General features: G+C 45.2%; 2 protein-coding genes across 8 annotated transcripts in view; one reads left to right on the top strand and one right to left on the bottom strand.

Moving 5' to 3' along the window:
- FRYL (FRY like transcription coactivator) overlaps positions 1 to 4,693 on the top strand; it is a 520,064-nt gene extending 515,371 nt beyond the window's left edge. For all 7 annotated transcript variants that reach the window (XM_075347029.1, XM_075347025.1, XM_075347024.1 and 4 more), the window contains 3 exons: positions 1,477 to 1,587; positions 1,979 to 2,175; positions 2,620 to 4,693. In XM_075347029.1, the coding sequence (XP_075203144.1) occupies positions 1,477 to 1,587; positions 1,979 to 2,175; positions 2,620 to 2,878 (567 nt within the window). In that variant the 3' untranslated portion in view covers positions 2,879 to 4,693. The remainder of the gene's footprint in view (positions 1 to 1,476; positions 1,588 to 1,978; positions 2,176 to 2,619) is intronic.
- A 12,415-nt stretch (positions 4,694 to 17,108) lies between these two features.
- Positions 17,109 to 20,502, bottom strand: ZAR1 (zygote arrest 1). Its single transcript, XM_075334121.1, has 4 exons — positions 19,879 to 20,502; positions 18,133 to 18,225; positions 17,978 to 18,052; positions 17,109 to 17,302 (listed from the first exon to the last, which is right to left on the bottom strand). The coding sequence occupies exons 1-4, from the start codon at positions 20,500 to 20,502 to the stop codon at positions 17,159 to 17,161; spliced, it is 936 nt and encodes a 311-aa protein (XP_075190236.1). The 3' UTR covers positions 17,109 to 17,158.
- Between the last annotated feature and the right edge of the window lie 258 nt (positions 20,503 to 20,760).

Genomic DNA, 20,760 nt, shown 5'->3' with positions numbered 1-20,760 from the left:
GGAACCATTTGCGTGTGGGAGGAAACTGAAGTATAAGGATAGAATGTTACATATATTTCTTTGGTGGGAAGGAAATTGCATCAGTTCTTACAGTTCTGAACTATAGGGAGGGCATATTGCCCAGGGGTCTCCACCTTCTGGTTCCTTCAAGTTCCACCCAGGTGTTCCCAGGAGTTAGAGCTTTTGTTGTTGTTTTTTTTTTAAAAAACAAAACAGGCGACATCACGTAGATGGCAGCAATGCATTTTAGCGTCCATATTTTGGGACACAAGTCGCATTGAACACAGTGGTGATCTAAAGTTGGTTCACTTGAACTTTCTGCGGTCTGGGACTTGCAGCTATAAAACTGACACATTGATTTTTGTTCTGAATAGCAGCTTACACCAAATTTTTCCAGGGACCCTAAGTAAATCTGTCTGTCCAGAAATGCTAATTACCTGCAAATATAGGGGTAATCTGTAGATAAATAGTATCTAAATCCCGATTAGCCAGCTTACTGGTACAGTGGCTACAGGTAGAAAATTAAGTCTTCTTTTCTCTCTGCTACCACTCACTTTGTCATCATTTATGTGCATGGTCACTCACTCACTCCCCAGCACTTTCATTGACAGTTTGTGCTACACACGCATATATGCACACACATGCGTGTGCTTACACACATATACACACACACACGCACACCCCAGAACAGCCTGTCAGAGTGTCGGGGAGTGATTGCAGTGCTCTCATTGTGCACTGAGCAGTGACTGGTCCCTCCCCAATGGCTGGAAGTGAGCGACTGCAGGGAGATAAATTCTGTGAAGCCGGCTTACTGGAGCAGTGGTCACAGATGGAAAATGGAATTTTAAATGCTATTTACCTGCAGATTAACCCCATATTGGCAGGTAGTTGACATTTCTGGACGTGACTGGTTCCCTTTAAGCAAAGCAGTGGTGACCACTAAGCCCCATTGTAAATTGAGGTTTTGCATGGCAGATATAGTGTCCATCCTCTCAAGCCATGGTCATACCTGTGTAGCTGAAGAATGCTAGTGAAAACCTCGATAATTATCCAGAGCGTTACCATGTGAGAGGGGCAGCACGGAGGATTATTACATAGGGTCTGATCATGATCGGAGGTCCTCTGTACGCTTAGCGTTGTGTAATATGCATTGGTGGATCTACCGGCAGTCAGCAGATCTTTTATGTGCAGCATTGTTTCCCCACTTTCCAGAGCAGATATTCTCCCAGAAAGGTGGATATGCCTATATTGTTTGCTTGCTACTTTAGTTGTGAAATGAATTTCCTGGGCTGCTTGTTTCTAAGTAGCACGTGTGATTGCGTCTTCCATGTTTTCCATTTAACAAATTCTTGCCAGTGTGTAGTTAATAGAAGCCTGACCTTCCTTCCTCGTACTAAACCAGTAACATACGAATGCTCCAGTTGTGTTGTGTGTACTCGGCTGCCCACGTTCATGCCATGTGATATTTCTCTGCAGGAGCTGGAGCTTTGTCGGAGGCTTTACAAGCTGCACTTCCAGCTTCTTCTGCTCTTCCAAGCATACTGCAAGCTGATCAGTCAAGTGGACACGATTAAGAAGCAGACTGAGGTACAGTACACCGAGCACAGTCAGATAGAGAGCAGGCACAGCTAGGTGCCCTATGTATTCGATAAGTCGGCCACCAATCCCATATGTACTATTGCTGGCCCTGCCAGCTGCATCCAGGTCTGTGAATGCCTAGGACACAAGGAGGAGATCTTCATGAAATGACGCAGTCACTGATTCTCTCCTCCTTGCTCCCTTCTTCATCCATTTATGAGAATGAAAAGTTACCCACATAGCCCTATATATGCTAGTTACAGGAACCAGTATTACAACTGGAAACGATCTAATATTGTAATAGGCAGCATTTCCATGATATAATATATCCCCTACTTTAGCAAGATTAAGAGTATTGTAAAGTGATTAAGCGGCGGTGTAACAAAGTGCCTCTTTTAAGGTCATAAACATGTCCGATGAGCTGTGCCAGCTGGAGGCCTGTCTGAAAGAGGCCGAGGCCACGTCAAGTATCGGCATAGAGGACTGCGACTTTTCCGAATTCTACCAAGCAAGCACCGAGGTTGCTGTCCACTCACTCATCGAAGCCCTGAAAGGGAAGGAGTTTGTGTCTGCCATAACTCAGGTCAAGGCATTCAGGTATCGCGTGATGCAGGGGTCACGTGTGTGTGTATAATATTAATAAATAAATATAATATATATATATATATATATATATATAGCAACAATTTAGAAGTGTACAGTTGAAGTAAAATTAAATGCCATACAAATGGGTTCACTAAAGGAGAAAAAACTTCAATTTTTACTGAAAAGTGGTTGCAAAATTATTTTAACGCCCCAAGTACGTCATTTTAATTGAAACCAAAAGATGAAATTCTATACGGTCCATAGACAAGTCTGACATTGTTTCTTAAAGAGAGGGGAGATCATTGATTGCAAAAATTGTTTAAGAAGAAATATAGTGGTTTGTTGACCAATATCCAAATTGAGATGTACTAAATATTGGACGAGTACAGGACAGAAATGATCTCCTTTACATAACGCTGCTGTGTTTAACTGTATACTCTGCTTTTTGCTTTCTAGGACTATCTGGCCCAATGAGATATTTGGCAGCTCAGAAGACGATCCCATCCAAACCCTGTTGCACATCTATTTCCGACATCAGACTCTGGGCCAGACTGGCAGCTTTGCCATTGTTGGCTGTAAGCAGGACATGTCTAAGGCCAGCTCTAAGCTCATGGAGCTAAACCTAGAAATCCGAATGTCCCTGCGCCTGGTGCAGTCATACCAGCTCTTATCTAAATCCAAGCCTGTCACTAGTACGGTGAGCACTGAGTTTTGAGCCCCTGCTGCGGAGTAGGCCTCAGACTTGAAGCACTGGATGTCTAATGATCTATGAAGCACCTTCCATATTTACTGTAAAATACCTTAGAGCTGCATCCTTTTTTTTTCTCCCCTTCCCCATCTCATAATTCTGAGCTCCAGCAAGTGGGACATTGAGCCCAGATTGAGAAGCTGAGAAAATTGACTTTTTGGTTCTGTACAGCAGATATAAGAGTGAAAGTTATTCTTTTTCTTTTTGTCGATTTGTTCCTTTTGTACCATCCACAAGCTAAAGGGCTAACATGATGTACAGTTGCAATATGGCCCCTCTGCCTTGGAGACAGCAAGAATCTGAGAGGCGTGATGGCGGACTGTAGTGACTTGCCCAAAGACAGTCTTTGGTTCCTAGTCACTTAAGAGTCAATATGACTGATGAATGCTCAGCATCATGAGGATTGTCCCATGCGCCATTAGCAGGAGATGACCTATAAAGACTTTGGAAACCATTGAACTTTTATTATGTCGCCATTTTTGTTCTACATGTTTGTTTTTTTCTTTTTGGGCTGAAATGATGGGTGACAGAAGGAACGCATGGTTGTATGCAATGGTGTGAATGTTTGTACATAGTCTTCACGCATGCCTCAAAGAGTACTATGACATTATTTTTGGATAAATGTTTATTTTATTAGATCTAACAACTCCTAGCTTGTAAATGTTAGGGCCTTTAATTATTTTAAACTGGGCTTTCCCCAGGGTTTCTAAAAGAAATAATATATCTTAATTTTATTAGAATGCTGCTCAGTTCTCTGACCAGTGCTTATGGTATAAATATCGATAACTAACCAAAAAGTAGCTGCCTGCAGAGACTTTAATAATGTATATTTAGATATCTGCTGCCCAACAGCAAATTCTCATTAGAACAGATAACTTATTTTATTCTGTATATATTCTAGAATCTACATATGGTGCAAAACCAGTATTTTTTTTTTCCTTGTAAATGTGTGCAATTTAGTCTTCTAGAGTGGTCAATGTACATAGTGAAATCCGGAAGGGCCACGCAACGGCGAACATGTCGGGTAGCTAAGAATATATTGACAGTTCCTTATTATCGTCCATAAATTATTCTACTAGGAAACCAGATACAGGATAAGCTACCAAAAATATACACATTCACTGTACAAAAGAAATGCATATAAAGGACACGTTCTTCAGCACAACAAAGATTACAGGTGTCTATATATACAGATCACGTATTTTGTAAAAAGAAATGAATGTAGCCCCAGGATTCCTGACGAAGAAGGAATACTCTGCAATTTTTATATGCCTTTTTCCCACTGTGATTAAAAAAAACAAACAAAAAAAGTATATATTTATTTCTGTACACGAGAATATGTATTCTTTATAGAGGACACATTACTTGGCATCGCCTTTTCATTGGAACGCCGAAAAAAAAACTATTGTGTTCTGTACATATTAACTGTTTAACACTTGGAACCGGCTGACCTATGTACCGTAGGTGCCCTGGCTTTGAAGAGGTTAAACTGTCTGCACTCTAAAAGACTGCAGGTATGAACCTGTAAGAGGAATCCATGACACCTGAAGGAGCCACAGGACCAGCGAAACTGACCAGTCATCATGGCACATTAGTACTAAGCAATCACTGTATTTTATTTGACACCAGACGGGCATGTGGTACTTTAGATGGTCTTAGCGATTTTCCTAATTTAAGAGATCCTTACTGGGGATGAGTAGTTTTATTTAGCAGTGCATTATTCCTTACATCCTACCAGCCATTCTTCTTTTTTGTCAAATAAAAGATTGTATAATGTTAGAACCTTGTTTGTATCTCCATTATTGCTCCCGGTCATAAAGGGGGGGATTCCTGTTGTATTGTCACCATTTCCAAGAAAGAAAGCGTGAAGATGACGTTTGACCGTACAACAGCTGAGGGGATCTGAAGACACTGCAGTACGAGTATTTTGTAGCAACACCAGAAGCCCCAGTGTTTTCCTTAGGTTTCATCTTTCTCTTTATCACTACATTTCTGACCTCCCTCTCGGTCTGTAGTACAATTTTATTGTGTATATTACGACCACACTGTCCAGATCTGGAATACAGAAATCTGACTTCACAGCTATCTGACTGCAGCTTCAGACCGCATTCACACTCATTTTGGTCAAGCCGTTCACTGCACCTTCCCACTGACTTTTTGCTTCATCTATAACAAAAAAGAGACAAGTGCACTCTGTAGTGCTAAGATATGTGGAACAATGACTATAGGAATATAGACATGCATTACTGCCATGAAAAACATGTACAATTTGAGATACTTATCACACAAAATTGGCCAGATTTATATGAGCCCAACATCCAATGGCAAGGCAACCTCTTTTTGTTGGGTCCCTGCCTCTTTGGGTTAACCCCCCCCCCTCCCCACCTCAAATTTATGGGCGGACAGGAACCTGCAAATGAAGAATTTAAATTGTCTAAGGCTGAAGAGCAGGAGTGGTCAATCAGAAGGCATAACCCTGTAATCTAAGAAAAAGACTGATGCCACATCCTACCTTTTCTAATGTGAACAGGTGCAAACTGAACATGAACCATGGTAACAAAAATCAGACAGATGAACTAAATTTTTAACCCATTAGAGTAGGCAGGGACCCAAAAAGAGGTTTAGTTGCCATTGGCTGTTGAGCTCACATAAAAATGGCCAGTTTTATGTGAGCCCAAGTATCTCAAATTTTACATGTTTATCATAGCAGCAATGCAAATCTATATTAACATATTCATTGTTACACATATCCTAGCACTGCAATGTGCAAATGTCTCCTTTATGTTACTTTGTTTGATGTTAAGTTTGCACCTGTTCACATTAGAGAGTTAACTGAAACCAAAGGAAAAAACTGATGGCACATCCTATCTCCACCCTTCATTAATTGACAGATCTGACTTCAGAGGAGAGTGCAGATAGTGGAAAACAAGTCTATCAAAAGATGAACTTAGGTCATAGTGAACACTAGTGCTATTATTTTGTGCTAACCTACTCCATTTATTATACTTATTGCATATTTGACAGCAATGTACCGTGCCACTGAGACTAACCTGGCTTTTAAAATAAATAAATTCTGCATTAGCACTGAGAATGTTGCATAGACAGACTCCTGCCATCCATGCTTTTGAAATAGTACTATACATCACTCCTGAGTAGAGATTCTGTCGATAACACAGAGACTTGACACGCCAAAGTTGTGGAGTGAATTAATCAAACTATTAACGTCGCTATTCCTTGGTGCTTTACTTTTGTGAGCGTTCCATATCTCCAACATCCGTTGTCTTCTGATGAAGGTCCGAGGTCTGGGACCAAAACATTAATTTATGCAATTGGATTGATTCATTACTTATTTCAAAAGGAATATTTTAATTTCCTGATCCCTAAGAGAGGTGACACCGCACCCATACAAGAGTGATCTATTGAGTATTTTCTCTTCATAAACAAAACCGTACTACACTTCTTGCAAAATCTAAAAGATGCATCAATTTTTTTTACGGGAATCTGAGAAAAGGGAGCCAACACGATCTGAAATTGGCATGTGTGTCGCAGAGGCATATTGGATACTCAGATCTGGGCCAAGGGGTCACTTCTGTAGGTATTACCCGGTCTGTGATCCCAGGCTCCACAACAAAAAGGGGATTAGGTAAGGGAGATTCTGTGACGCCACCCGTGGGTTGTGGTGATGAGATGGTGGCACCGCCGCTGCCTCTGGGGACCGTGCCCGGGACTGGTGGTGTTGGGCAGCAAGATGGAATCCCCTCCACGGGTAGGGAAGGTGTAGTCCCGGGGCCCAATTGGGAGTTGTGGTGGTAGGGATTGCAGGGAGCAGGGAACTCAGTTCGGTTGTCTTGGTGTTGGATGAAGCTAGGCTGATGTGTGTGGTCATAAAACACAGTCCTCTGTAAACCAACTTGCCGGTGACCGGGAGCCTTTTGGAGGGGTGTGCTGGTCCCACACATGGTGCAATGAGCAGGAGCCATCTTTTGTTGCACTGCACCTTGTAATCTGCTTAGCTCCTCTGGTTGGAACGGGGGAAGTCCACTTCCCTGCACTATTCCGGGATCCCGATGCTGGTGGGCCACTACCCTGTGCCGGTCCCCTCCTAGTGCCTGACCTGTTCCCGCAGGCCAGGCGCTCCAACCCCTGACCGCTCTGCAACGTTCTCTGCAGCCCAGGAGACACACTCCTGACTGCTCTGCTGCTCTCCTCCAACTGACTGAACTCCTCCCCTGCTGCTCTTTTCAGCTTCTAACTGGGGGGAGGGGTGGCTGCTCATATGCACCATGTGGGGGGGGTGTGTGTGTGTGTAATCCCAAGGAGGAAGCGATTCCTGTACCCTTGGTGGTGGGTACAGTCATCTGTGACTACCTGGTTTTGCCAGGGCGTCACACATGCATCATATAAAAAGTGTAAATTCACAGATCTATTCCAACTGTACTATAATAAGAGATTTTTAGCAAATAATTGATCAATTCTTTGAGCCACCCCTGCCAACGTCACAGCAAATCTCAATAGGGGGTCCTACTCTATATTATGTATTTCATGTGTCATACGGCCTCCTAGATAAAGTTAAAAGCAGAACCATAATGGAGCACACATACCTGTAACCTTTATATAACTGCTTCCATGTTGCAAAAGAGACCATTGTGGATGAAGGCCAGCCCAGGTCCCAGCATGTGGAGCAAGCTCTACACATACCAGGACTATATCAGAACTGACCCTCCCAGTGCCAGACCACAACCATTGATAAAGGTGGACCGGATCCAAGTATGGTGCTTAATTAATAATGCCTGTGGAAAAGGGTGATGCAACTGAATGTGAACTGCTGCCAACAGGAGGAATATATTAGAGTAGAACCCCTCTGAGATTTGCCGTGACGTTGGCAGGAGTGGCTCAAAGAATTGATCAATTATTTGCTAAAAATCTTTGTATTATAGTACAGTTGGAATAAATCTGTGAATTTACACTTTATATGATGCATGCCATTTTCAGATTGTGCTGGCTCCCCTCCCTCTCAAAGGGAATCTGTCAGATTTTTGCTCCCTTATCTGAGAGCAGCATGACATAGGCAAGGAGATTCTGAATGCAACAGTGTATCACTTCGTTTAGGGCCGTTTTACACATCCGGCATTGTGCCGGATCCGGCACACTCCAGTACAGTTAATTCAGTACAATGGCATTGCGGCAAACTGCTGTCATGTGACCGGAGCATGTGACTGTAGCTTGCCACGATGCCATTGAACAGTATTAACACTGTACTGGAGTGCGCCAGATCCGGCGAAATGCGGGATATGTGAAACGGCTCTTGTGAGGTAAATCCGGAGATATGACGATAAATCATGATATTCAAGTATGTCAGGAAGCCCTCTCCTGGTGTCACCCCCCCTTTCCTTCACACAACTGGTTTAGCAACAAATCCCATGGCCATGTCCTGTGATATGGAAATTAGGTGGCTTTAGGACAATGGACACAGGATGACTCCCTGCCGTCACCCTGTAGTAGGAGCTGCTAGCTAGTTAGCAAGGCTATGGAAATAGCCAGACAGAACGACTCCAGTAAAAAATGGTTCATATCTCGCAAGCCATATTTCCGATAAATATGGCAACCATAAAAATGGTGTCTCCGCATGTGGACGATGCCGGCACCCCCTTTTTATGGGAGCAGGACATTGGGAAATGCCCCAGGCGTGATATCAGCCAATGGGGAACTGGCAGACAGGTCATGAGTCCCCTCGTTCTGTAGCTAAATTCATAACTGTCACAATGAGAGCATTGGCGTCCGCCTACGACGCTCCCAGGCAAAGTTATGGCCAATATCCCCTTTGCTGGATAATTCTGATCCATGCAGGGGGAGTGGCAGTGCTTCCCTGTGAGGTCACTAAGGTAGGAGGGGACCTGGATCTGCCCAGGTTGATAACCCTACTTCGGCCATTTTCCAGTGTTCTTCTGCTCGGGGGCCTGGTTGGGAAAGACCTGTGAGAGAGTTCCTGGAAACCTGGTCTACAGCGCCCCCCTGTGGCCAGACGCAACAAGGTAACTGCTGGAACTGTGTATGCCTGTTTGTAACCCATGCTTTGATTGTAACTGTACTCTGACATATGTATATTCTGTAGATTCCCTATTGTATATATTGTAGTTTCTAGTGTGCTTTAGGCTGATTAAATTATATAATTAATCTTGGGCTGTTCTGTTATCTCGATCTTGAATCCCACGTCTGTGTGTTCGGCTAATAGTTACCGTAAATCGGTTGGTGGCAGCGAATTGTGCCAAGGATTATTGTGGGGAGGCCAGTGAGATTCGGGGAGATTTTATATATTCCGCCCGCGGAGGTCGGGGGAATATATACCTTACTCTCACCGGGGACCCTTCAATAATCGGCATAAGTAGTATAGCGGCCTCCTTGCTTATTGTCGGGCAATTCCATAATTGGCCTGACTATAAGAGGGGCGCTAGAGAGCGCGTCACGTGCTCTGTCTGTCGGTCGGGAGGTATAAAGGAGGGGTGACCCCCACTTGTTACCCCCCGATTGTGACGTACTGGTAGCCAGCGCGGGGGATTTCTGAGTGACCCCCCCGGTGGTTTGTGACAGCTCTTACTGGCCGAAGTTGTTCTAACTAAACAAAAATTCAGATTTTGTCATGTAGTCCTTGCCCACACCAGGCTCTCAATAGATTGTATATTGATAGGTGCCAGTCACAGGATGAGGTGTCACACTGCCATTCATGTGACTTTCTAGTCCTGTGATAAGGGTGCTGCTGCTTAAAGAAACATAGCAAATAAAAGATTAGACTGACATTAGAGGCAGCCCTGAACTCTTAACACTTGCAGCATGCTGGCCTCTACGCACATACCTGATTTAGGCTAAGTTCACATTTCCGTTGATTTGTATCAGTCACATGCGTCGCTTGACGCATGTGACTGATGCGCTGTACAACGGATGACAAAACAGAATTCTTTGTCGGATTCCGTTGTGTGCGGGGGGCGGAGTTCGGGGGCAGAGCCGAGCGGGGGGCGGGGCCAGGCGCTGAGGATGTCAGTGGAAGTGCTGCGGTCTGCATGGCTGGGGACAGGTGAGTGTATCTGTGAGTGAGTGTGTGTATGTGCATGTATGTATGTGTGTGCACATGCAAAGTGCGGGAGGGGGCGGAGCCGAGCGGGGGGCGGGGCCAGGCGCTGAGGATGTCAGTGGAAGTGCTGCGGTCTGCATGGCTGGGGACAGGTGAGTGTATGTGTGAGTGAGTGTGTGTATGTGCATGTATGTATGTATGTATGTGTGTGTGTGCACATGCAAAGTGCGGGAGGGGCGGAGCCGAGCAGGGGGCGGGGCCAGACGAGGGTGTCAGTGCTTGTCTGCATGGCTGGGGACAGGTGTGTGTGTGTGTGTGTGTGTACATGTGCGGAGTGCGGGAGGGGGCGGGGCCGAGCGGGGAAGTGTCGGCCTCCCTGCACACGTAACCAGCCTAAATATCGGGTAACAGCAAAGCACCCGATGTTTACCTTGGTTACCCGATATTTACCTTGGTTACGGGCCTACACCGCTTAGCGCTGGCTCCTTGCACCGTAACCAGGGTAAATATCGGGTAACCAACCAAAGCTGGTGACGTGTGCAGGGAGCCAGAGAGCATGCGCAGCGAAATCCGACGGATCTCGCTGCTCAAAAAACGTTACATGCTGCGTTCCCCCCGCCCGGCGGTCAGTCGTTCCACGACTGATCAGTCGGGCGGAGGGTGCAACGCAGCATCATCAGTCACAATCCCATGCTCATACAAGTCTATGGGAGCAGCGGAATCCGCTAAACGGATTCCGCTGTTTACAAGAGCAGCGGATTGTGACTGATAGATTTTAGCGGAAATGTGAACTTAGCCTTAGAAAGATGAGATGTTTTGGTTTTTTTTGGGTGGGGGGGTGGTTGGTGTTTCTCAACTGGTGTCGTCTGGGCTCACCCCCTTGCCTTTCTTTAAAAATCGCACAGCCATTTCTGCTGTTGGAAGTGCTTGCGCATTGCCGTAGTCATTATGTCTTCATCAGATTGGCACCAGGGTACACTCATGCAAACCACAATCTCCTGCATCATTTTATTGAAGACACTGGTGAAGACTGCAAAAGGCATCAGTGCGTTGACAGATGTAAAAAAAAGTCTCCGCTGTCGGGTCTTCAATAAAATGGCGCTGGAGATCACAGTATGCTCGTAGGTGGACTCTGATGCCATTTTAATGAAAACCTTATTCCTGTGGCAATGTGCACATGCCACCAACAACAGCGGCACTGCACAATATTTAAATAAAGGAAAGTGAGCAAGCCAGGAGGATGGAGAAAGAATAAATGCAGAGGACCTGACAGACCCACGCATGGTGCACACAGTGCAGGGCATTTTTGCAAATTTGATTAAAGATACAGAATTAACCAAGCATCAGATCTTCCTATAATAGGTATTAATGGATTCAGCATCTCACTGCCTGTATGGCACTGCCTTTACCTCATAGAAAACTCCTGGTGGTTTGGTTCTCCAAAAGCCACGTCTCACTAAGCAACATCGTTGCTGAGGCACGACTTGCTAGCGATGTGTGTGACATCCAGCAACAACCTGGCCCCTGCTGTGAGGTCATTGGTTGTTGCTGAATGTCCTGGACCATTTTTTAGTTGCTCTCCTGCTGTGAAGCACAGATCGCTGTGTGTGACAGCGATAGAGCAACAACTAAATGTGCAGTGATCAGGGAGCCGGCTTCTGCAGACGCTGGTAACCAATGTAAATATCTGGTAACCAAGAAGCCCTTTCCTTGGTTACCTGATATTTACCTTAGTTACCAGCATTCGCTGCTGTCAGTGCCAGTTCCCTGCACACATAGCCAGACTACAAATCGGGTAATTAACCCGATGTGTACTCTGGCTAGGTGTGCAGGGATTCAGCGCTAAGCGGTGTGCGCTGGTAACCAAGGTAAATATCGGGTTGGTTACCCGATATTTACCAAGCGCAGCATGCTTCCACACGTCACTGGAGGCTGGTCGCTGGTGAGATCTGCCTGTGTGACAGCTCACCAGCAACACATATAGCGATGCTCCAGCGATACCTGCCAGGTCAGGTTGCTGGTGGGATCGCTGGAGCGTCGTGTGACGGTACCTTAAGACTCTCACTCCAGCATACTGTTCATTTAGATTGGCCTTGAAGTAAATTTCCCCATCCAAAACAAGGTGTTTCTCTTGTTAGCCATGCAACACAGTAATTGTCACTGATGCTATACAACTGCCATGAATGTATGCTAAAGCAAAAAAAAAAAAAAACACTTATTCATGCTTCTGAGTGCACTGACTGAGCCAAAGTTACATTCATTAAGGCTATGTGCACACGTTGCTTTTTTTTTCAGCGCGGAAAAAAAACGCACCCTCTGGCAGAGGGGAGAATTGTAAACAATGCTTTTTGAGAAAAACGCATCGAAAACGCATGCGTTTTTCATGGTGCGTTTAAGACTTGTCAGTGTTAATAAAGTTGGTTGAACACAGACCTTTGGGGAAAAAAAACCTGTGATGTCATTTCCTTCTCCACATTCTGTTTGGATAAATGGGAGGCCTTGGAATGGAAGGAGCACCATTTGAATTTTGGAAAAGTTGAAATAAACTTCGCGCACCATGTCACATTAGCAGGGCCCCTTGGGTACCTATACATCAGAAAACCCCCACAAGTGACCCCATTTTGGAATCTGCACCCCTCAAAGATTTTATTCAGGAGTATATTAGGCATTTTGAATCCACAGCTACTTCCCCCAAAATGTTGCTGTAGCAACAATATTCTCACTTTTAGGCCCGTTTCACACGTCAGTGAAAAACAGACGTTTTCACTGGCGTGTAAAACACGCACATGTCCCTCCGTGTGCCGTGAATCACGGCACACGTGGGTTGTCTAAGTGCAATCCGGGCTCCGTTCTCCGTGGCCCGTGATTGCACTCAGTAATCATCTCACCTGCTCCCGCTCTCCATGGTGCTGATCGCTCCCGCGGTGCAGCATCCAGCTGGTGCTGACCCCCGCAGCAGCTGCTTCCGGGTCGGCTGTGTCGCGCATCATGAATATGCGCGACAATAATGAGCCGGCTCAGAAGCAGCAAGCTGCACGGGCTGCAGAGGATATCGCTGGACGCCGGGTGAGTTAAAATGATTTTTATTTTAAAAGCACGTTTTTTTTCTGGCACGTGTTTCACGGACCACACCACTGCGTGGTCCATGGAACATCAGTGATGCCAGAAAAAAATGGACATGTCTCCGTGCGGCAATCACGCACACGCGGGTACGCTGCACGGAGACACGTGCAGTGACAAATCACTGATGTGTGAGCAGACCCATTCATTATAATGGGTCTGTGTATGTCAGTGATTCTGGTATGTTAAAAAAAAAAAAAAGAAAGCACAAACATACCAGAATCACTGACGTATGAAAGAGGCCTAAGGCTATGTGGCCATGATCCAGCGACACGGCGTCTAGTACACAGTGTCAGCCTTCCTGCAGCTGCCCATGCCCACGATTTGGGTTCAGGCTGCTGTGGAGCTCTATGCTACCTGCAGAGAACACTCTCGTCTCCGCAGCATAAATTGACATGCTGAGGCTCGGGAAGCCACGCCACCGGTCAGTTTATGCTGCGGAGAAAAGAAGCACAGTGGGCATGGAATCTCCAAAAATCCTTCCACTGTGCTTCTACTGCACAACGCAGCGTTATGGACGCAGGGAAAACACTCAGCGCCCATAACGCTGCAAACCCTGATTGTGGGCACATAGCCTAAAAAGCGCCAATGGATGAATGGATGTCAAATATATATAACGTCCCACCCCCGCCTGCATATTCTAAGCTGGCACCTTTAGTACCTTTCATGTGGCACTAAACTGTGCCTAGCTTAGTATTTATCCAAAAAAAAAAAAACCAATGAAAAAAATGGCGTGGGGGTCCACCCTATTTTTGATAGCCAGTCAGGGTAAAGCAGACAGTTGTAGCCTGCAAACCACAGCTGGCAGCTTCATCTTGGCTGGTGATCAATTTGGAGGGCTCCCCAGGCTTTTTTTTTTTATTTATAAATAAAGAATTAAAAAAAAAAAAACATAACATTGGGTCCCCCCAAATTAGATCACCAGCCAAGGTGAAGCTGACAGCTGGGGTTTGGTATTCTCAGGGTGGGAAGAGCCATGGTTATTGGACTTTTCCCAGCCTAAAAATAGCAGGCCGCAGCCGCCCCAGAAGTGGTGCATCCATTAGATGTGCCAATCCTGGCGCTTCGCCCCAACTCATCCCGCACCCTGGTGCGTTGGCAAACGGGGTAATAAATGGGGTTGATACCAGAAGTGTATTGTCACCTGGCATCAAGCCCAGCAATTAGTGATGTCACGCATATATCAGATACTAGACAAACTAATTGACAGTAAACAAAAAGAAAAAAATTAGAAAAAACACTCCCCAAATCATTCCCTTGTTCTCAAATTTAATCAAAAAAATTTGAAAAAAATGGGTCCGCAGAAATCCATTTGGACGTCCCATGTCGCCTCTGGACCTTCTAGAATATGGGGGCACGTTCAGGGAACGTATCCCCCATTTTCTAGGAGGGCAGACCCTCCATTTGAGGAGAGTGGGTGCCAAAAATCTGCACCCACTCTCCCCGGGTCACAGCTGCAGAGTGCCGAGCAGCCAGCACAGCTCACACTGAACACAGTGCTGGCTGTCAGCTGATCTGCACATATGACCGGCCAGCGTGCACTGTGAAGGAGGAGGGGGCCGCGGGGGGATCAGCGCTGCGACTGGACAGGTAAGGGGAATACCGGGGGGGAATAGGAGGGGGGTGACCTGGCAGGCATTTTTCTGTCGCATGTCTCAAGGCACATGCGACAAATCATAGGAGCAGGGCGGCCGGTGCGCTACTGTGCGCGCGGCCATGTTGGATTTTCGGGAGGGGGGGGGGGGGGGGGGGTCGGGGCGGGCACTTTGGCGACACCGGGGGCTTTCCAGGACTTTGCCAGGAAGTGAGGTCAACAGGAAACCTCTTGACCTCACTTCCAGGCAAATGCCTGCGTTCTGTATGCCGACACAGCCCGCGGACCGCAACAAAAAAGCAGCTCACTGTGGTGTAGCTGCGTTCTGACCCAAATCATTGATTCAATGGGGGAGAGAACGCAGCCACATCACACAAAAGTAGTGACATGCTGCTTTTCTTTCCGCACCGATTTTTGGCATCCAAAACGCTGCGTTTAGAAACGCAGCGTGTGCACTGATTTTTCGGCTCTCATACACTTTGCTGGGAAAGCTGAACGCATGCAATTTGCCACTGAAACGCTGCGGTTCCGCGGTAAAAAACGCAACGTGTACACACAGCCTAAGAGTGGTGCACTGCTGAGCTTAGTGCATCATTTAGCATGTGGTATGGGCCTACAGTTGTCCGTTTAGTTTTAGTGTAAGTTATATATTTCACAGCTACTTTGCTTTGTAGAAATGCCAAATCTTGCACCCTAAAGTTGAGTTTTACCTTGTTATAGTCTTAACTGAACAGACAAATCAGTGACATCTGATTGCTCTTTTGCCATGAGCTGTGATGCATAGAGCCTGCAGCCACCATGTGTACATTTAAATAGTTTTCCCCCACAGTGTTAATTTTCTTCAGTAGATCTTAGAAATTATACAATTTGGTGTAAAAAAAAAAAAAAAATCAGGGCCAGTGTGACCATACAGGGACATGGTCTGATCATACCACAGCTCCTGGGCTGGGGAGGAAGCTTTGTAGTGAGATTAGAACAGTACAGCAGAAGTGAACTTTGTCTCTACCTATACTTTGGGAACTGCTGTCTGATTCCATTAGGAAGAACACTGCAAGTGTGCTTGTAAAGACAAAGTTCACCTTTGCTGTTCTGATTGTTCTGATCTCACTGTAGAGCTTTGTGTGATAAGTCATTACATGGCTCACTGGTAACACACCTTTTCTTTTAAAACAATCTCTGGAGGTGGATTGTCAGGGAGATCAGTGGCTAGCCCAGAGATCTTAGGCCTAAACCACACTGAGAAAATCGGTGCAAGTGGAGTGCGATAAAACATCGCATTCCACTCGGACCAATTCTAGCCTGTGTGACAGCACACATGAGCGATTCTCAGCCCTAATCTGACCAAGAAAACAATTCCAGCATGCTGTGACTAATGAGACGCTTTTCTCTCTCATTCAAGTCTATGGGGTGAGAGAAAGATCGCACTGCAGTCGCAGTACACCGGTGTACCATGCGCGCAGAGCAAGAATCGCAATAGCCGGCTACGGAGGAGAGGGAGAAATCTCTCCCTCCTCTCATCCATGCAGGCCAGCCCCTCCGTTGGCCCACCCCTCAGAGCCGGCCCACAGCTGAGGTCCGCTCGCACGGGCAGACCTCACCTCGCATGGATACTAGCATGACACTGCTGCTGTGCTGCAAGCGTAAGCCGAGTGTCATGCAAGCATCGCACTAGTACCCCGTGTGGCCATGGCCTAAAAAGGTAACCTGTCCCCAGATTTGGCAACTAAGCTGCATCCATCACCACTGAGCTCTTATATACAGCGTTCCAGAATGCCAGCATGGAGGTCTTTGCACAGGTGCAGTTTGATCGGCCCTGCTGAGGCTAGATCAAAGCATTGTAATGCATGGACAGTTTTTAAACCTTTCCTCAGACCTGTGCAGGACCATAATGTTTGCCTGTGTGGCAGACAGACGCATCATCCATACTGGGCTGCGTAGAAGGAGGATGGAGATCGCAGCAGAGTAGGTGCTGGAGCAGAGACATCAGACCAGAGCGTGCCCTCCCCTCCCCTTCCAGGCAAGTATAGTAAGTGTTTATGTTATACAGCACAGTCTGGGCTCTGTATATAAAAACTTACTGGTGGTGGCCACAGCTTGTAGTCACCAAATCTGGTGACAGGTTCCCTTTTACATATAAAACATGGAATCTTCGGAATAAAGACATCAGATTGCAGATATGCAGTCAGTTTATAGGACCTACATGTCTATGTAGATTGCTTAGGAGGGTTGATCCTGAAAGATTCCTTTAAAAAAAAAAAAAAAAGTGGCCAGGAGAGGTGGAGGCCAATGCATACAAAGTCAGCCAAACAACGTCATCTTAACCCAGATAGTTTATTCAGTATAATGACAGTTGTGCTAAGAGAAGAGTTATTGCATTAGTTGCCGTTTAATTACTCCACAAAGAAAATAAAAAACAAAAGCATGCACATATCTGGCCTAACAGTAGGGAAGTAGACTGAAGACAGGGCTAAATGATGTACTTGAAACTGAAGGTGCTATCACAGGAGAGCCTCTTGCCCTTGCATCTTCCACACAGGTCTTGCCGGTGGGGTCTTTTAGGGTCTACGTGACGCACTTTCACAGGACAGATGCACCTGGTTTGTTTGCAGCTCTGCCAAGAAATTGTGTAAAATTTGACAAGTCATAAGACAGATCTAGATGTTGCACATATTTTACAGCCTTTTCCAGCTTTCTGTGATGGATTCTGGATTATTCAAATGTCATTGAAATTGTAAATCTTTAAGAACATACTGGGATGAAATCACTCATCAGAAGTTATTGCTAGTGTTAATGTGCATTATGCTGCTGGTCCGCATGACTTTTTTAGAAGGTATGTCAGGAGATATAGATATAGATAGCCAGGCCAGTATCACATTCATTACAGACCACAATGTACAGACCAGCCGCAGGTTTCCTGTCCCAAATGCAGCCTCCTAAGCTTATATAGTGCTGTTCAGGTTATTTCAGCAGAACTGTTGCCAGTACAGGCATCACAATCCACACTAAGGGGACATTTACAGGACTTCTGTTCTGTGAAGAAAACTATACAACTATAGGCATGTAAATTTGTTAATTCAACTGAACCATAGGAGAAAAAATAAAAAGCGCCAACATTCCATTTGATTAAGCATTTTCAAGATTCACAAATTGTGCCACGTGTACAAGTCCCAAAGTTGGATGTAGCAAGCCAACATGGAGGCCTATGGAGTCATAAAACAGACTGAGTTGTGGCATGAGCCTGGCTAAAAAAAGTGACTTATGATGCCTCGATGGGCAAAACGTCTACCTGGCACATGATGTCCTCCACACGATAAGGGTTAAAGGATTTCTGACAAGTTCTGCAGAACTGTTTGAAGTACACCTAGGAGAAGCAAGCGTTACAATGATTGTTCCTGGCGTGGGAGCCCCATCGTCCTGCTTTGCCCACAGTATAGCACTCACCTTATTGGTACCCTGCACACACCAGACATAAGCACTTTCCCAGCGAATGTTGCACTCTTTACAGTGATAATAGCCATACTTCTGTTCCAGGAACTACAAAAAAAAAAAATATATATTTTTTAAATTAGTGGTGGGTGGTCTTTTGTAATGTAAAAGATTAAAATGAGCAACAATCATGACAATGTCAGGTTCAGTAACAGTATGAAGTGTGCATGGCCTAAAAACAAGTACCAGAGATGCAGTTTAAGCAGCATATCCTTAAAGCCCCCGTCACAGATTGCTAGCAAGATCGCTGAAACGTCACAGGTTTTGTGACGTATCAGCGACCTCGCCAGCGATATCGCTGTGTGACAAGCAGCAGCAAGCGGGCCCCTGCGGAGAGGTCGCTGATTGTGACAAAACGATCAGGACCATTTTTTGCTAGTTTGTCTCCCGCTGTGCAGCACACATCGGCGTGTTTGACTGCGGGAGACCAACAAGCGGTTCTGAGTAAGCAGGGAGATGTCGTTACACAGGTCGCTGATCGCTGTGGAGATCTGACTAATTGACAGCTCAGTGACCATGTAGCGACATTCCAGCGATCCCTGCCAGCTCGGATCGCTGGTACGTTGCTATATGTAACGGGACCTTTAGGCTACATGCACACTGAGTATTTGTTTCCAGAAAAATCTGCATCTCCTAGGGTAGAAAAACACTGAAGGAATTTACATGCTGTCGTTTATTTCTGGTGCATATCTGCATATATAAAAAAAAAAAACCAAAAAAAAAAAACACTTCAGAATTCTCATTAACTTTGCTGGTATAAAGATTTGAATACAATTGTGACAAAACTGCACTCAAAACAAGTCTAAGGCTATGTGCGCACTTTGCATCGAGGTAGTTGCAGTTCAAAAAGCATACTCTGGCAGAAAGGCCAATACTTTTAGCTTTAAAAATGCATGTAAAACGCAAAGTAGCCTATGCACACCTTGCGGTTTTCTAGTTTAGAAACGCTGCAGTTTTGTATTAAATTGAATGGATGGGAAACGCTGCCAAAATGGCAAAAACAATTGACACATTGCTTCTTTACACAGTTTTTGCCCAAATTTATGCAAATTAAACGCAGCGTTTTGAACAGCAAAGTGCGCACAAGAAAGCTCAATGTCCCATTGACTGCTTGAAAAGCATAACGCAAGCATTTTGGCATGAAAACACTGCAGTTGAAAAAGCAGGTAAAAAAAAAAGCCAAGTGTGCACAGCCTTATTCATTTTTATGTAAAGCTTGTTAAAAAAAACAAAAAAAAAAAAAAAAAACACACTACACAAGATTTCCATGATGAACATTTGTGAGGACACCTGTAAGAAAGTATCTCTGCTCATGGGAACACCAATTGTTAACTTGTGTTATATCTAAGGTATTGGTGTCTATTCATACGTTGACTTTGTCAGGTCCTTTTTTGCAGAGTGTAGGCAAGAAAAAGGCAGCGTACAATACACACTTTCAGGTGTATTTTTTTTTACATGGAGGTTTCCATTTTATTGGGCAATATACTTTGCAATAATGAAAGGATTGACATGCTGAAAACATGGAAACAAAATGCTTTGATGGTGCTGATCTGCAAGCACAAGCCGAAATTAAGCAACAGGACATTTCAGAACACTCACTTTGCTCACCCAAACTTTCCAGCAGGAGAAAAACAAACCAGTGTGAACGGGCACCAGAGTGTTGGCTAGCTTACAGCAATCATGTACAGAGAAGCTACTTACCTGGAATCTCAGTCGTGTCTGCCCAGGTGAAAAGGTGGGTTGGGTCTCAGTCTCACCCACTTTATTGGCTTCTTTGCTTTCACCATCCGGTTTGCCCTCTTTCTCACTTGCATTGAGATCATCATCTTTTGTAGGCTCTGCAGGTTTCTGCTGGGCATCCTCAGTCTCCTCTTGGAAAGAAGTCAGTCTACCAGCAGTGATGGGCGAGTAGACTGCTATTGTTCTGGGGAAATGCACTGTCTTACTGGGAGATGCAGGACTTTCCTGGTCAGACAAAACCTGCTGAGATTTTCTGAGGGTTCCCACCCTCCTCCTTATTAAAGTCCTTGGGCCTAAAGAGCATTGGACAGACACATCCTGTCTTGGGTTTACCTGGATGCCCACATCTCTGGTATTGGCTTTTCTCAGCCTTGGTGTGAGGTTGGGGTTTACCTGAGACAGAATGGCCTTTAACTGAGCTCTTTGGTAGTTATCAAAATATTCTCCAGTGTCACCATAGTTGGACAGGTAGTTCTTCTGCCTCCAGCTCATCCCTTTATTTTTAGGATTAAGATACCTGAAGGAGTAAGGATTATATGTGGAATACATGTAGTTATCCATTGCCTCATCTGTGAAGCTAGCCATAATGTTTGGCCAACAGCCTGGCTCCAGGCGCTTTCTTAAATAGTGATTGGCAATTAAGGTGTGGCCAGGATGGGTCTGATAAAGTCCAACATACAAATATACAAGGAAATCCTATAGGGATACATTTTTACTATGTACCTATGCTTCAAAAATAAATCCAAACACTGGAGGTAGCCAGCGATAATTGTAACTTGTGGGTGCATAGTGATTTTTTCTTTTTTAGAATTTCCTAGAAGATCAGTTTTTTTAGATTTTACT

Source organism: Anomaloglossus baeobatrachus, chromosome 1 (assembly GCF_048569485.1).
Source record: "Anomaloglossus baeobatrachus isolate aAnoBae1 chromosome 1, aAnoBae1.hap1, whole genome shotgun sequence".
Classification (NCBI taxonomy): Eukaryota; Metazoa; Chordata; class Amphibia; order Anura; family Aromobatidae; genus Anomaloglossus; species Anomaloglossus baeobatrachus.
Note: the sequence above shows the minus strand (reverse complement) of the source record. Positions and strands in the feature narration are given on the sequence as shown.

Bases quoted from the DNA above. Each gene is read 5' to 3' on its own strand.
- ZAR1 (XM_075334121.1), bottom strand. From the start codon at position 20,502: ATGGCTAGCTTCACAGATGAGGCAATGGATAACTACATGTATTCCACA. The intron at 18,053-18,132 runs GTGAGTGCTATA...TGCTTCTCCTAG, and splicing joins GTGTGCAGGGTACCAATAAG to GTGTACTTCAAACAGTTCTG. The intron at 17,303-17,977 runs GTAGACGTTTTG...ATTTCTTGGCAG, and splicing joins TGGAGGACATCATGTGCCAG to AGCTGCAAACAAACCAGGTG.